Consider the following 17,383-nt stretch of genomic DNA (forward strand, 5'->3'; position numbering starts at 1 on the left):
ATGCCATATCTTGGTCGGTACACCGTCTATGCTCACTATCTTAACAAAGGTTGTATCCTTCTAGGACCTCCTAGTCGTTTACGCCCTTTTATAATGTGCGCATTAAATATAAATGACTAAATTATATAATTACGCTCATCCGTGGCTCGTAGAGATGGGTAGTAAGTAGGTAAATACTCACGGGTAAATACTCAGTATTTACTCAATATACCCGTATTTACTCGTTTATACCCAAATTGGTGGATATAAACTATTTAGGGAGATTACTCGTAGAATAGAGTACAAAAACAATATTTTGAACATGATCGGTGGAGCCATTTTTGAGATTTATTTAAAAACCCTTAATAAAAGGTCGTAAGTGCCGCGTAACCACGCACTTTTACGCGACATGCAGTTTATCTAGATTCTAGAACATTGATAGAATTTAAGTACCATATTTTTAAAGTAATAGTTATTTACGATACAAGTGCGGAAAAGAGGAAATTCGAAACGAGTGGCCATAAATGTTTAACACGACCAAAGGGAGTGTTTTAAATCGACACGAGTTGCGAATTACCTATTCGCACGTGTATCGTAAAACGTTTTACAGTAAGTACATAGGCCCTTTAAACTTTTGACATACACACGAAAAGTGCTATTTTGCTCACTAGTGCGGGAAAATAGGGCCATATGTACTGTAAATACCTTTTCATTTAAAACCAATTTTTTTACTATGCAATATCACAAGTTGCCTCTCACTGATAATTAATTACCTTTATTTTTAAAACCTTAAACGTCCTATATGCCTTTTATTTTATAAATATTGTTAATACACGTTAGCACTCTTCAATAAAAAACAATTTAGTTCTTAAATCTCACTTATTTTTAATTTTATAAGCAATCGATTTTACCCACCTAAATGAGTAGGTAAATACGGGTATTTATCGGGGACTTTGAGTAAATACCGGGTAAATACTCAGTATTTACTCACCACTACTCATCTGTAGGCTCGATTCGTCCGGTTGCACGATTTCGAAATAGCTGTCTAAGGTGTAGTTGAAGAGTTGAAAGTCGTATCTGCGAAAGAAATGTGTAAGTTAGTCACGTTTTGCAAGTAATCACAAATGAGGAGAGTTCATGTTAAGTATGTACCTATGTATGCATATATTAGGTATTTTATTGCACATAGAAATAAAAACACGAGAACACAGTTACATAGTAAATTAAATACAACAAAGGCGAACTTAACCCTGTATGGGGTCTCTTCCAGTTAACCTTTGAGGAAACGAATAAAACAGAAGTAACGATGAATGACAAACAAAAATTAAAGTGTACAATCACTAAAATTAATGAAGTGCAAGTTTTGAATACACATTGCTACAAATAAACATAACCTAAATAAAATAAATAAATACTCAATAAAATCATTTATTTACAAACAAGATATATACCTACAGTGGTATTACTAAAAGAAATTAATAATTAGCTTAAATCTAAAATAGGCCCTTGAGGCATTGTACCAAGGATGCTGGCGACATTTCGCTGTATCGCAATGCTGATACGTTGTGCGAGGTAGCCGCCAGCTCTTCGGTCACCAGCTGTTACGTCAACCAGACGCTTCGCGATTAGATTTCTGCGAACAACTTATGCGCGCTGGGACCCCATGGACCTAGAGTTTCAACTCCAAATGGTACAAAATGGTTCTCTACCGAGGCTCAATATATATATATACCTACTATAGATAAATATATATGAATTCGAACCAGAAAAGTAAAGAAAACTAAACAAGTACTAATCGAGGAAAACAGAATTAACTAAGTATCGAGAAGCGACAATTTTTTAAGCCTCTCCTCTCCTTGAGTGATGCTACAGATTGAGTATTCTACTTTGTGACTATTAGCCTAACAGTGATTATTGGCTTATGCAGGACGTTTCTAAAACCAACTTTAATATGTCGATGACGGGTATAGCAGCAGTTCTTAACATTAAATTTTAGCCCCATGTTTACCTAGGTACTTACACATACAAGATGGTATAATATTCAGCGATTTTAGTAGTTTCAGAGATTATTAAATTGTACAACGGGACTTAATCGCGTATCTAAGTTTATGATTTACCTCCGACACGCGATACGCGATTAACCTTTTGGACGCCAATGACCGATATATCCGCACCGTAGGTTCAACGCCAAAGACCGATTAATCGGTCACAGACCACAGAGCAACATCGACCTACGTGCATATACATAAAGTTCAACTTCAGTTTTGACACTTCAATGACGTGGCGTCTGAGTGACAGCATTTGTGTTTGACACGGCGTGGAGAAGGTTAATAAGTCCCGTTGTACAATTTAATAATGTGTAAAAATCGTGAAAGTTTAAATCAGAGTTTCAGAGATGTTCTAAAAATCGGAAGTCTGTAAGTTTTAAACTTTTAATTATTTCCTTGTTCCAGAGGTTCAGAATTCAGATTGCCTAAGTTAATGATAAATAATAAAGCAATAAACTTCATTTTCAGATAACCGTTTTAGCAATCACTCTTATGTTTTATCCTTAACTAGCGACCCGCCCCGGCTTCGCACGGGTAAACAAATTATACATAAAACTTCCTCTTGAATCACTCTATCTATTTAAAAAAAAAGCGGCCAAGTGCGAGTCGGACTCGCCCATGAAGGGTTCCGTATTTAGGCGATTTATGACGTATTAAAAAAAACCTACTTGCTAGATCTCGTTCAAACCAATTTTCGGTGGAAGTTTACATGGTAATGTACATCATATATTTTTTTTAGTTTTATCATTCTCTTATTTTAGAAGTTAGGGGGGGGGACACACATTTTACCACTTTGGAAGTGTCTCTCGCGCAAACTATTCAGTTTAGAAAAAAATGATATTAGAAACCTCAATATCATTTTTGAAGACCTATCCATAGATACCCCACACGTATGGGTTTGATGAAAAAAAAATTTTGAGTTTCAGTTCGAAGTATGGGGAACCCCAAAAATTTATTGTTTTTTTTTCTATTTTTGTGTGAAAATCTTAATGCGGTTCACAGAATACATCTACTTACCAAGTTTCAACAGTATAGTTCTTATAGTTTCGGAGAAAAGTGGCTGTGACATACGGACGGACAGACAGACGGACAGACAGACAGACATGACGAATCTATAAGGGTTCCGTTTTTTGCCATTTGGCTACGGAACCCTAAAAAACCGCATCAAAATCCGTTGCGTAGTTTTAAAGATCTAAGCATACATAGGGACAGACAGACAGCGGGAAGCAACATTGTTTTATACTATGTAGTGATAGTTTTCTATTTGTTTTTTTTTATGCACGAAGGGTTAAACTTTGCGATGTCTGACAAAAAATATCTGTAAAACATTACACTCCTTTTTTGGGGCGTCCTCTAATAAAAACAACACCAAACGAACTTTCGCAAAGTAATTGAATCACCGAATGGGGTCGTAAAGGGCTCGGCCCATTGTTGCAGTTTTACATTTTCCCGCATGCAACGTGTCGTGATGAGCAACGATGAAAGCGATCTTTGACTCAAATGGGGTCTATAAAATAAAAACAGACGTGTCCTCGGTACCTAAGTATACGTATTGACTCTCACGAAACCTCCGCTAAAAAGCCGCTCTCATACAATTGAAGTTACGCTCTCATTTTAAAACGACAAGTTGAATTAACAATATTAACATGAAACTTGGCAAGCACATTTAAGCAAGTACGTAACCACAGACAATCCAACCTCTAGACATAGCATAGTCGCGCTACCCCCTCTGCCACACATACGGTAGCGTAACTCCATCTTCGAGTCAATCCCGTGCCGTGATTGGTCCGTGTCTTTGAACCGGGCACCTTGTACGTATGGCACCATCGAGACTGCCCAAAGCAGTATTTTACTCTGAGCTAGCCACAGGTAAACGCAAGGCTGGTGGGCAGTACCTACGCTACAGGGATGTCTTGAGACGCCACCTTTTGGCCACCGGCATATCATGCGAGTCGTGGGAGGAGCTTGCAACACGGAGATCGGACTGGCGAACTGCTGTCAATACGGGTCTTGATATCTTCGAACACTCCCGACTTGAAGATCTTGACGCCAAACGCCAGCTCCGAAAAACTCGGCCCAAGCCCTCCTACAATTACACATACAACGCATCTGGGCAGCTCTACTGTGCTTTATGTTTAGTTGTCGCACTTTCAAAACCAAATTTGGTTTTGCGAGCCACGCTCGCGCTTATGCACGTAATAGTTAAGATCCTTTTTAGGGTTCCGTAGCCAAATGGCAAAAAACGGAACCCTTATAGATTCGTCATGTCTGTCTGTCTGTCCGTCTGTCTGTCCGTCTGTCTGTCCGTCTGTCTGTCCGTCTGTCTGTCCGTCTGTCTGTCCGTCTGTCTGTCCGTCCGTATGTCACAGCCACTTTTCTCCGAAACTATAAGAACTATACTGTTGAAACTTGGTAAGTAGATGTATTCTGTGAACCGCATTAAGATTTTCACACAAAAATAGAAAAAAAAACAATAAATTTTTGGGGTTCCCCATACTTCGAACTGAAACTCAAAATTTTTTTTTCATCAAACCCATACGTGTGGGGTATCTATGGATAGGTCTTCAAAAATGATATTGAGGTTTCTAATATCATTTTTTTCTAAACTGAATAGTTTGCGCGAGAGACACTTCCAAAGTGGTAAAATGTGTGTCCCCCCCCCCTAACTTCTAAAATAAGAGAATGATAAAACTAAAAAAAATATATGATGTACATTACCATGTAAACTTCCACCGAAAATTGGTTTGAACGAGATCTAGCAAGTAGTTTTTTTTAATACGTCATAAATCGCCTAAATACGGAACCCTTCATGGGCGAGTCCGACTCGCACTTGGCCGCTTTTTTTTTTGTTCTATTTGTCAGGATGTCGCCGTCGACGGATACGTCTGGGAGGACATCATCATTCATTCATTCATTCATTATCATACCTATGTGTACATTAAAGGTAAAAAATGAACACATCACGCCATACCCTTGAAAATAGGGTCGTATTTAATTTGCCTGTCATGTGACATTTTTACGACTCTGGTAAAACGATCGGTAATTAAATGAATGTTAAAACATTAACTAAACAGACGGCATAATTATGTCATTAGTGTCAGTTGGTGGTCTATTAATCGCAATAGAAAATGGAAATAAATTGAAACAATTGCAGGTTTTATCCACTGACGTCGTACAGTGGGCCAAGAAAGTGGTCTACCAGTTTTGACAAAAGTTTCTGCGAGATCTAACGATCGCTAAGGTTGACAATGACGTACAGTTGACGTACGTGTGTCGACCTTGTTGTCTCATGACGTTCAAACGAAACTCATCCGTAGGGTGGTAGCCCACTTTCTTGGCCCAATGTACAAGTGGATCGATTGAATCGAAAAGTTTCTAATAGTTTCTTAATGTTTACATCGAAATGTACCTAGTCAATTTACCTAATATTGACATTCGGACAGGAGGCCCAAAAGTGCTAGTAAATGGGTCCTAGAAAATAGCCACAGCGGCACAGTTCAGACCGAAAATGAGATGGCAGAACGAATTAATACGTTCTGCAGGGGTAGGTATGCGGCTAAAAAAGAGGAGAGGCCATTGCCCGCCAGTGGGACATTAAATAGACTTACGATAAAAACGATACGATCAGATCCGGACAGAAGCGCAAATGGTATTGAGATGAGATACTTCATAAAAATTAAAAATTCAACACAATTTCAACATTTATTCCAAATCATAATTACTAACTGTACCTACGTATTATCCAATACTATTTGTGTACCTAGTTACCTACTCGTAAACAATAGATACCAACGAGAAATATTAATAGGACCTTATTGGTTACAAACGTAGTCTGACGTCCATTTTTGGAGCAAGGTAGGTTAAGACACAAGTTTCTGGCAAACAAACATGGACTAAACAGTAAAAACTGACAAGTTAGAAACAGCCCATTTCAGCAAACAGCTAAAAACGGCTTCTATTCAGTTTCGCTAATCCGTTTGGGAAATACGGTTCTGCGGGCGGTCCGGCAGGGGATTTAAAAATACAAACTTTTTTGCTTCGGGACTTGGGATTTCCCGTCCGTTTCATATGAGTGGGTAAGTTTCGTCACAACTGTGTCCCATTTATGTGACAAAAGTAATATGACTCGCAATTTTTCTTCGGGGATGTAGGTTCAACAGTAGTGTTTTATTCGTGCTTGAATGTTCTACGTTAACCTTAGGATTAGGAAACACCACAGTTAACCTTATATGAACCTGCATGTACTATCTTACGCAAATAAATAAATTATGAATTATGAAAATTATAGCATTACATCTCCCCTGGAACTAATCGCTTCTTAAATTTTACATACATAGGTACAAAACTTCTATTTATTATAATTTCTAGCAACGGAAACTAGTCCCAGACATAGATACCTAATACCTATATATCATGCTACTTTATACATACGTTCATTTATGTAATGTGAGCATCTTTCTTTCTAGCGTTGTCCCAGCTTTTTGCCTAGGCTCATGGGAGCATGATGGGGTCCGCTTGACAACTATCTCGTTTACAAAATGAGAGCGTTCGTTCGGTTGTATGCTGGCTTTTAGTGATGAGTTCTTGAACTCTTAATACTTGTCACACGGAAAGGAATAGCGCTGATAGTTTCGCTTGTGTGTAAACAGTAAACTCACTTATAAAGGTTATACAGGCCGACCAGCTGCTGCCGCCGCAGCCGCGAGTAAAGGTGGTTGATGCTCTGTTGGGTCTTCCCCTTGCCGCTGTTCCGCCACTCGGGCTTCACCACGTCTTGCAGCCGCGCTAGCTGAATCAGGTACCTTTGGTCCTCCTGTCAAACATGAACATGATCGTTTATATTAGCGACTGCCAGCCGTCTACTCGGGCATCATGCCGCAAGCTATCAACAGATGGCAATAGGATCACTTGCCATACAACGAATGAAACTTGTATAAAGCGCACATACGTCCCAGTACGTTAGGCAATCTCTCAATTGCCGTCTCCACTTCTACATAGGTAACTATATTAGACTGAAGGTGCAAACAGAATGAAGGCGCAGGAAGGGATATTATGAACATAAATAAAACACATTTGCGGGAGTAATTGTTTGGGTAAGAAATTGTTTATCGATGGGTAGGTACTTACGGAAAAGAAAAGGAAAAACTTAAGGAAAGATGACATCGTGTCAGTGGCCGGAAACCACTGGACCCGCTTGGCCCAAAACAGGAACGACTGGCATGAGATGGAGGAGGCCTTCGTCCAAAAATGGATGATTCCCGCGTAATACCTAAACCAATTGTTACCACCTAATTTTTTTTTTAGTATTTTAATTTTGTTTTATTTAGTTTTTAAAAATACGTTAATAAGTAAAAAAAACTATGTACCTACCTACTTTCCAGGGAAATAAAGGCTATTTTTATTTTATTTTATTTTATTTATTAGGTACTTACGGATTTAAACCTTCATGATTAAATATACCTTTCCATTGGCAAGCAGGACGCGGTAAGAATATTGATGCGACTGGCGATAAAAGTTTGCTTGCGAACATACACTTTTAAGGGGGTACTATGTATTATTTCTTGCTTTGTCTCACGTTTACCGGTCGAAATGTACCGTTTCATTACAAACCATGAATTGAAAATCCTAAAGAATTTAGAAGGCGATTTGTCTTCATAAAAATAAGTACAAAATCATTAGGTAACGGCAGGTTGGATAAGGAAGGTGAACATAGTCTAATTGTGTATTTACCTGTTAACAGACTTGACCAAAAATTTGATTCTAAGCAGGTTCATTATTAATGAGATGTAAAAATTTTTGGTCAAGTCTGTTACCAGGTAAATTTACACAAGAATAGACGTAGGTAGGTAAATATCAGTTTACACAAAAGTCGTTGGTAGCATAATGTTTTTGTTAAGTATAATTTTTAATTTGGGATCGCTACTTTAATAATTTAAAATCGATCAACAATTTACAATTAAAACTAGTACATGTTTTTATGAATACTTAAAATAACAATATAACAAATAACCTTATGCCATTTAAATTTAAACCAAGTTTTTTGGCTTGCTTTAGGCCGCAGTGAAAGATTAAAACACAAAGAAACATTTCATCTCCAATGTGCCAGAACCGCCATGACAGCGAAAGCCATTAATTAGATATGTCTTTGATCTTTGCATCTAATGGCCGTACTGACAGGTCTTCATGGTAATAAAGCGAAGGCCTTATCTTGATTTAATTACCTGATTTCGTGTCATCCCTTCTACAGTGCCTGGACTAAATTTACAATTTAACTTCGTTAGTAGGCCAAAGATGACGGGAAAGATGTGTTATATTTTCAATTTAAATTTGAGATGTTATTTTTCACATTAATAACATTATTTTCGCTGTTTGTTTTGTTACGATAACTAAAGCAAAACGAAACACGGAAGTGTTACCAAGCCGCGACCGGCGGAGCATCGCGACATTAACGTTTCCTGTTGTTTGCAACGGAATCGGGGAAATCTTTTTTCAATGGGATTGGCAACTGTCAAAGGTTTGCATAGATGGCGCCATCATAGCTTGCTCCTTTTTCTATGAGATTCCTTTAAGCCTTTTGGCATCTAGGGCATTAAAAAAATAAAAAATTGACACAATTCTAGGGACAGGGCAAGCTATGATTGCGCCATCTGCTAAACACTTCGACCGGCCAACCCCATTAGGTAAGTACGACGAAATTTTTGTGGGTGAGCTCGGTCTTAAGAATACGTCATATATACACGTCCCGTAGGGAGCTGTAGCTTATATTATAAATCAGCCATACTCTAAGTGTGTTCCACGGAACCCTAGGGTTCCGCGACACCCCTGCAGGGGTTCCGCAAGAATTTAGAATTATGCTTATTAATAATAAAATACACTTCTAAAAACTATTGTTTTATTGTAGGGTTCCATCAAGTATTTCGTTTTCTATAACTCTTGTTTTGTACCTATTAGGTAAAACATCATAGTACACAGGGCCCAGCAAACATTTTAAGTATTTTTTCCTAGGCTCGAAGAAGATTTTACCAATTTAAGTAAAAATTACGTCCTAAGTCACCAATTATTTTACGTATTGTACACTTTTACTTCAAAGTCAAAATATAGGGACAATAAAACGTAAATTTCACTTCATAAATAGACCATGAAGTCAGGGACTTACGGGTTGAAAATAAGGCGAAATATTAGGTAAAACTTACCTTGAAACCTGACCAATAGGTCAAATCTACTAATAAGGCATTTTAGGTGTATTTGCGACGTAATTATTTCTTATACGGGGACCATGAAGTCACGGACTTAATGGTTGAAAATAAGTCGATTTATTAGGTAAAATTCACTTAGAACCCTGACCATTACTGACCAATAGGTCAAATTTACTAATAAGGCATTTTAGGTGTATTTGCGACGTAATTATTTCTTATACGGGGACTATGAAGTCAGGGACTTAATGGTTGAAAATAAGTCGAATTATTAGGTAAAATTAACTTCGAACCCTGACCAATAGGTCAAATATACTAATAAGGCATTTTAGGTGTATATGCATCGTAATTATTTCTTATACGGGGACCATGAAGTCACGGACTTAATGGTTGAAAATAAGTCGAATTATTAGGTAAAATTCACTTAGAACCCTGACCAATAGGTCAAATTTACTAATAAGGAATTTTAGGTGTATTTGCGACGTAATTATTTCTTATACGGGGACCATGAAGTCAGGGACTTAATGGTTAAAAATAAGTCGAAATATTAGGTAAAATTAACTTCAAACTCTGACCAATAGGTCAAATGTACTAATAAGACATTTTAGGTGTATTTGCGACGTAATTATTTCTTATACGCAGACCTTTAGGTCGTCGATTTTATGTCGATTTAGATACTAATTTTAGGTAAATATTACTTAAAATAGATACCAAATTGCGACCATATAGTTAAAAACACTTGTAAAGTACTATCAATACCATAAGGTTGTGCCGCCATTTTCTTTCATTATAACGGGATTTAAAATATGAAATTGCATAATTTAAGTTGTTATATCTTGAATGGTGCCATCGCACGGTACTTCATCATCATCATCATCCTCCTAGCGTTTGTCCCGTACTGTAACGGGGTCCGCTTTCCTACTTTTCTCCTTCCACTTCGCTCTATCCTGGACATCGGTTTCTGCCAACCCACAGGCGTTTAAATCTTTGGCGATGACATTACGCCACCGCTGCCTTGGTTTGCCCCTCCTGTTCGGGCCTGGTAAGGCAAAGCTAAGGGCTCTGTTGCCTACGTATTCAGGCGGCCTTCTTCTGACATGCCCAAACCACCTCAGCCGACTTTCTTGGAGCTTATCGGCGACGTCTCTCACTCCTAGGCTACCACGGATGTGTTCGTTACGAACCCTATCAATCCTGGAGACGCCTGACATCCACCTCAGCATCTTCATCTCCGCCACATGCACGGTACTTCATATTGCTAATATTCAAAATAAAACAATATTTTTGATCGAGTCAATACACTCACACACAAATATTTCAAGAGCCCATCGATAGTTTTGTATGTAAACCTAACATACTGCACGAAAAAAAATTCTGCGCACTAGATTTCATCGTTCTTCATCTGCGTAATCGGCCTAAGTAAATTATTTTACATGACTTAGTGGCCGCCATTATCATTGCAAAACTTCAAGTTGTTTTCTTGTCAGACATTTTGTTTCTGAGTGAAAAGAATATATAAGCGTAATGTTTGTGTCTCTTTTTCTCATTATCGCGTCTCATCTAAACATTGCCTCGCAGAGTAATTATATGGTAAAAAATATGTCACCACCACGTCTAAAGGTGGTAAAGATTACCAAATTAGTACATTTCAACTACGCGGCACGTCGTGGCGACGTCGAATCCACGTCGGAAACATGACCTAATGTTGACCTAATGGTTGTAATCACCAAATTGCCGTCAATAAATACGTCGCCCGCACGTGCTTTTTTTCCCCATTTATATCGACTCGACGTCGATTCGAGGTGCCTCATTTTGGTCACCTAAATTGTGCGACCTAAAATAGGTGCCTTTCTCGGAATATTGACCAAAAATGTTTGCTGGGGGCCTTGTTACTAGATATAAAGGCCCAGTTGAGGATTGCGACTCGCTAGGGGAGTTCACTGTTCGTAGGCGCTTTTCGCTACATACGGTTTTTCCCGTGTTATCGGCTACGCTCGTAGCGTGTAGCTCGCGCTGGCACTGAATGTGTTAAAGCCCTGACAAAAAACGCGAGTTTGTATCTGCGGAATTGTAAATTTTGATGTTAGGTACGTGATGTAATATTGTAAACTTAATAAGTGTGTATATTGCCATACGATAAATAAATAGGTATTCTACAACGAAAATTTATATGATAGATAAGTATATAAATACCTACTTTAATTTTGTAATGGTAGTGATTGTTAATGGTTGGGTTTGCGAACACTTATCAGGGTATACTCACGTCCAAAGTCTCGAACTTTAGCACGACGTCGAAGTCGAACTTGCACGGCGTGCAGAAATCCGTGTACGGCGTCCAGTGCATGTCGAGTGTCCGTTTCGCCCGGGCTTCGTCCAGCACGTACGAGACGAACTCTTCGAACATGGGGTGTGGCGAACGCGGCGCGTCTGGGGTTTTCTGAAGAAAAAAACATACAATACAATAACTCTTTATTGCACATCTTAGGTTATTTTATAATATCTCTAGTCTAAGCTATTAGCAATTATACACATTCGTATGCAGAGGTCCTAACGCTATGCTAAGTATCAATCTATGTACGCTATAAATTTTGTAGAAATGTTCTTGTCTACCCAAAAAAAGTGGCGCTGTACTTACATAGCACCTTAACCCGAGACCAACACTCAAATAAACTATGAAAGTTTATTTATTTATTCAGTACAAAATACTAATTATACTATAGGTATATGACGTAAATTTAGGCCACGCAAACTAAAGCATAGTTTCACAAAGAGAGCATTACTTATGGCATATAAAAGAAGGCCCCTCATTTGTTATGAATACTGTATGAATTGCCTTCATGATTATTCACGTCGAGGGATTACACGCGCTTCACCCCTCTCCACTCCTTTTCCACCCCGTTCAACCCCTTAATGTTAGTCACCGTTGACGAGGAAACAATAGCAATAGCAAATATTATGGTTCGGCCATCAATTATTTATTCGAACGCTTGCAAGGGCTATGATTGTCATATCTCGTATCGAATGAACTAGGCCACGATTATGGTTAAATAATAACATTCTCTTTTTATAATACTAGCGACTCACCTCGGCTTCGCATGGGTAGAACCTCAACAAATTATAAACCTAAACCTTCCTCAAGAATCACTCTATTGATAGATACATATCGGTTCAGTAGTTTTGAAAATATAAAATAAATAGTGATGCACCTTTATGGTATTTAAGCAAACTTTGGTTTTTAAAATTCCGAAGTCAGAAAAAGGACTGCTGTTTTACAAAATTTAACCAGGAACACAGTTAACTGTATAATAAGATAAAAGCACTTAAGTAATTACAAAACAGCTTGAATTCAGAAGCATTTCGAACTTATTACCGCTTGCCATTCATTTTAATTTCCCAAGCGCATGTCATGTCATTTCAAGCATTCGATCATTAGCGAACGACGGAACCTCGAAACAATCAGCAAAGTGATGCCCCAACGAAATGGAACGCTTTCAACGTAATTGAATTTCCATTTCAGCTTACCTTCCTATACTTTAGAATAATCCTGTATCCCATCTTGTCGTGGAAGGACTTAGGCCACGCGTGGGCGATTTTGTCGTTGTACGCCGAAGCTAGCCTTTCTAAAGGATGCCTTACGATCAGGAATGATATGGAGTCTACTTGGGCTTTCTTGACCATTTCGACTGATGGCCTGGCGTATTTCTTTCTGGCCAGTCCTAGAGGCACTTCTTTAGTTTTGTCTAAGAAAGCAGCTGTGTAGTTCGCCATTAGATTGAAGTTGTACATCCATGACGTGGAGGCAGCTTTGAATATGTTACACCTGAAACAAAAAGTAGGTATATAGATATTGATCTACTGCGGAATTTAGTCCATACATTAGACGACTAGTGTTTTTACAACCCCGTATAGTAAGCGCAAAAGTAAAACAGCGATTAGTAAAAGCGCAAAAGTATACATTTCTGCTGATTAAAGAAATTAATAGACATTAATGTTTTCTTTAAAACAAGTCACTTTTTTTGCGATGTTGAGGTCTTGAAGTAAAATTGGTTCAATATCACATGAGAAAGAAATCTTGCATATTGCTTATTTTAATCGAATCCTATTGAAAAATAGGTACCTTCTCCTTTTAGGGTACCTATCATTTTTGCTACATGTATAACTATATATTTACATTGCAAAGCCACTGTAAGTTTTTTGCCACATGGCATACAAAAACAATGCAATTAGTCGTTACTCGTTACATGAAACTGGAACAACCGCTTAATTGCAACGAGAATTAGCACTTCAGTGACATTTCCGTTGTATAAATATACGTTACCCATTATTTGCCGTGTGATAAGTGTAACGACCCAGTTTAGACACTTTAGACGCATGTAAAGGTCATTTAAGGTGTTTGCTGGATTATGGTGACACGGCATTACAGCAATTGATGCATTGCACTGAAAATACTGTTTCGGCGCGGCTGAAAGGTTCGGCAGTTTTTATGACGAAACCTACCGAAACCGGAATGAAGCTTCGACCGGATAATATTTTTCACATAGGTATACCTACTTACTGTCTTTCTGAGCTCAGAGCTTGTATTTTATGGGGAACCGGATCTAAGTAGTAATTACGAAAGCGACTGCTACTGACCATCGCTTTAATATCTGCGGGGCTACCGCGAAGATTGCGGGCATTTTTCTCTGTCACTCTAATTACGCCTTCATTGGAGTAAGTACCTAAAAGAGAAAGATCCCCGCAATTTGCGAAATTCGGTTTTTGCGGTAGCCTCTGGACGCTAAGATAACGTAAATATAATGATGAAAATGATAGGTAGCGTTTCGTTTCGTTTTCTGCAAACGATTGGCTTGGCTATGCCCCCATTTCTAGTGCACGCACTAGAAGTTAACCGCTTCTTTAGTTTATAATACAACCGGAAAAGTGCGGGAGAGAAGTAGGTACGAAAGAAAATGGCCGACTCTAGATACAAGGATATGAGGTCTTACCAAATAACATGGTACTGGCGATTGATGAGGTACTCCCAGGCGTAGGCCTTATTGCGCGAGCTATCGAGGCCGAGCCGCGAGCACTCGCTCCTCAGGAACCGCCGCCGCGCCTCCATCCGCGCGTTCACCTCCATGAACTTGTCTCGGGTTAGGAGTCCGTCGTCGTTTGTCCCGTTTTCGTACATGTACTGTAACAACAAGTAGAATTAGATATCGTTATGGTTGCCCTTGACACGATATGAAAAGCTTACGGCACTTTCTGACATCGCGCGTAAGTAGGTACGATAGGCGCTAAGTATATCATCATATCATGTCATTCCATGCGCGGTTAGAGGGACCATAATACACATAATCTGATCTATACGAATGTGATGGCTACATTTTTATCGTTGAATTTGAAAAGCGCGCCAAGCGGGATGTTTGAAAACTCAAAATTACATACGAAATAACACTTAACGCATACGCGTACGTCACGCCACTATTTTGATGTCAGTGTACGTTCAAATTGCCATGTTAGTTATTACTTTTTTATATTTCAGTACGTATATTATAAAGCTGATATGTGATGTTGCATACACAGAATACATAAGGAACGAGTGAAATTTGCGACCTTGTTTAATGGTGTTAATTAACATAGTTACATTAATCACTACCGCCACAGTGAACACAGTCATCAGTATCTTAACTTTGACATTGCTAATGGTTTGGCCTTACTTAAGTACTAAAGACGTGATAAAATTACCATGGAACGTCTATCCCTTACATTACTTAGGTACATTTTTGCAAAATTGTAACTCAAAAAATTATAAAACAGGCGTCAGTGAAGTGTTATAAATTCAGATCTTCATCGATACGCTTTTCTCAGATATCTCGCATAAGTCGCATATAACCAAATCAGTTTCATAAACGAAAATTCGTTACACAATCAAAAAAATATGTTTCCAGTAAATATTGTGCTACTTTCCCGAACTAGTGCGGGAAATAGCACTTTCCGTGCGTATGTCGAAAGTTTAAAGTGCCATATGTACTGTTAAACGTTGTACGATACACGTGTGAATAGGTAATTCGCAACTCGTGTCGATTTAAAACACTCCCTTCGGTCGTGTTTTAATTTGTCGCCACTCGTTTCGGATTTCATCTTTTCCGCACTTGTATCGTAAATAACTATTTTTAGTGTGTTTAACTTTAGACAATATCACTATACTGTTTGTTAGTATTGTACTGTAAGCTATTAAAAATTATAATTGTTTAAAGTGCTGTTTACTAATGTGTTTGTTCATTATCGCTTTCATTTCAATTAGGTAAATTTATTCGTATGAAGTACAAGCGACGTTTTATATGTATTTTTATTTTATTTATTGTTCAGAACACATACAGTCATAAATAAAAAATATAGATAAGATTACAAAATATGTAAAAAAAAGACCTGGAGGTTCATTATATATGTTTATATGTACTGGATATAATATACATAAAATTTATTTTTAAATTCAATGGTCGTTGTGGTCATAAAAGCCTAGGCCATATTTTATTATTTAGGAGATACCTGTAACTTCTATATGAATTTGTAATAAAAGTTTAAATCCAACGTCCTCTTTTAAAAGATAATTATTATCTCTTGAGTCGACTGAAATTATTAACCAAATGTTTCCGAATGCAAAACGCAAACAGACTCTCAACAAACTTTATGAGCTCGATAACTTATGATTTACGATTAATTTACTGCCACGGTGGCATAAATTGGTGGATAAAGTAGTTTTTAGAGAAGATAAATTAGACGTTAATAGAAACCTCGATAAAAGATTCATATCTGAATTTCCAGCTAGAAAAGAAACGGTAACCGAACGGTCCTAGGGCTATTTCGGTTTTGGGACGCAACCGGGAAAAGGTGTAATTTTCTTACGTCTATAATTTTTAGGACACTTTCTACTGAGAACTGAAAGGGACAGAGAAAATAATAAATCATGTTGCTTCTCTGTCCCTCTTAGGAGCAAAATAGTAGAGTGGCTTAAGGCGCTGACGTAACCTAAGATGCGGAGGATTTAGGTAAGATAACCCTTCGAGTAGTAAATAATATAGGTATGATATGTACCTATTCCGCTTAACTATATATATTCATAATCTCTCGTTGAAATGATTTGACCAAGACAGACAATGAATAGTTATTTCGAGGCTTGTAGGTCGTTTCTTATCAACGACATTAGCGGGTAGAAACTCGCACCTAGAAAATGTTGATGTAAACTCTATCCAGTGTTTCTTCGAGACCACGGGATACCGTCGTCAAAACGTCGGGGGTATTTTTTAAAACTAAATTATATTTATAAACAAATATTCTTGAAAGTTTAAATCAGTATCACGTGAGTGACGACATGACTCGAGAACTCCGCTTTATTAAACAGTGAGCTTTCTGTACGCAGTTTATTCTGTGGAAACACGTACATACGAGTTTTCGTGAGCGTCAGGATGACAGGACCATGATGGCTATTTATAACGAGTGTTACTCCAAGATTTAGTACCTATTTAGTACTATTTGGTACCTGACATCAAATATTTAGTACCTCAATAGAAATCGAGAAATATTGAAAATAAAGTGGCCAGCCATTCTGACGTCAGGTTGACAGGACCAAGTCCAGTTCCCCTATTTGTAGGCGTTATATCGAATCCATCTTTTGACAAAGATTTAGTACCTATTTAGTACCTTTCATAATTATTCTTCTTATTTAATTTCGACTTAACGTAAAAAAGTTACAGCTAGAATAAACTTTGTATGTGCACAGTGGTGCAGCCAGTCAATGTGAACCGGGCCTAAAAGTTTGTTCAAAAGTTAATATTTTTGACTACAACATTTACTTTACGTTGTTTGGCCAATCCAAAATGAACCACGAGCGTAGTGAGTGGTTTGAAAGTGGAATATTTAGCATTGCGAGGATTTCAAGGCATGAGGTTTAAACAATGTTTCTACCGAGTGACACACTACATTTTTGACCACACCAACTTGAGGGAAATACTCACTTAAAATTGAAAATCATCACTTAAAGTCAATTTGTAACGTTCCACGGGAAAAGGTACCTTATGAGGGTTTCTAGTTTCGGAGATATTAAATGTTTTGTAAAAAGTTGAAGTAATGCTATTTTTTTTATTCATTTAATTTCTTAGATTAGGTTATTTATAATATGAA

General features: G+C 37.9%; 1 protein-coding gene across 1 annotated transcript in view; it reads right to left on the reverse strand.

The window, feature by feature from the left end:
* Positions 1-962: 962 nt before the first annotated feature.
* Positions 963-17,383, reverse strand: part of LOC134655341 (carbohydrate sulfotransferase 11) — an 80,327-nt gene continuing 63,906 nt past the window's right edge. The window contains 5 exon segments of the mRNA XM_063510792.1: positions 963-1,056; positions 6,686-6,840; positions 11,484-11,645; positions 12,722-13,040; positions 14,206-14,393. Coding sequence (XP_063366862.1) covers positions 963-1,056; positions 6,686-6,840; positions 11,484-11,645; positions 12,722-13,040; positions 14,206-14,393 — 918 coding nt within the window.

Source organism: Cydia amplana, chromosome 16 (assembly GCF_948474715.1).
Source record: "Cydia amplana chromosome 16, ilCydAmpl1.1, whole genome shotgun sequence".
In the NCBI taxonomy this organism is placed as follows: Eukaryota; Metazoa; Arthropoda; class Insecta; order Lepidoptera; family Tortricidae; genus Cydia; species Cydia amplana.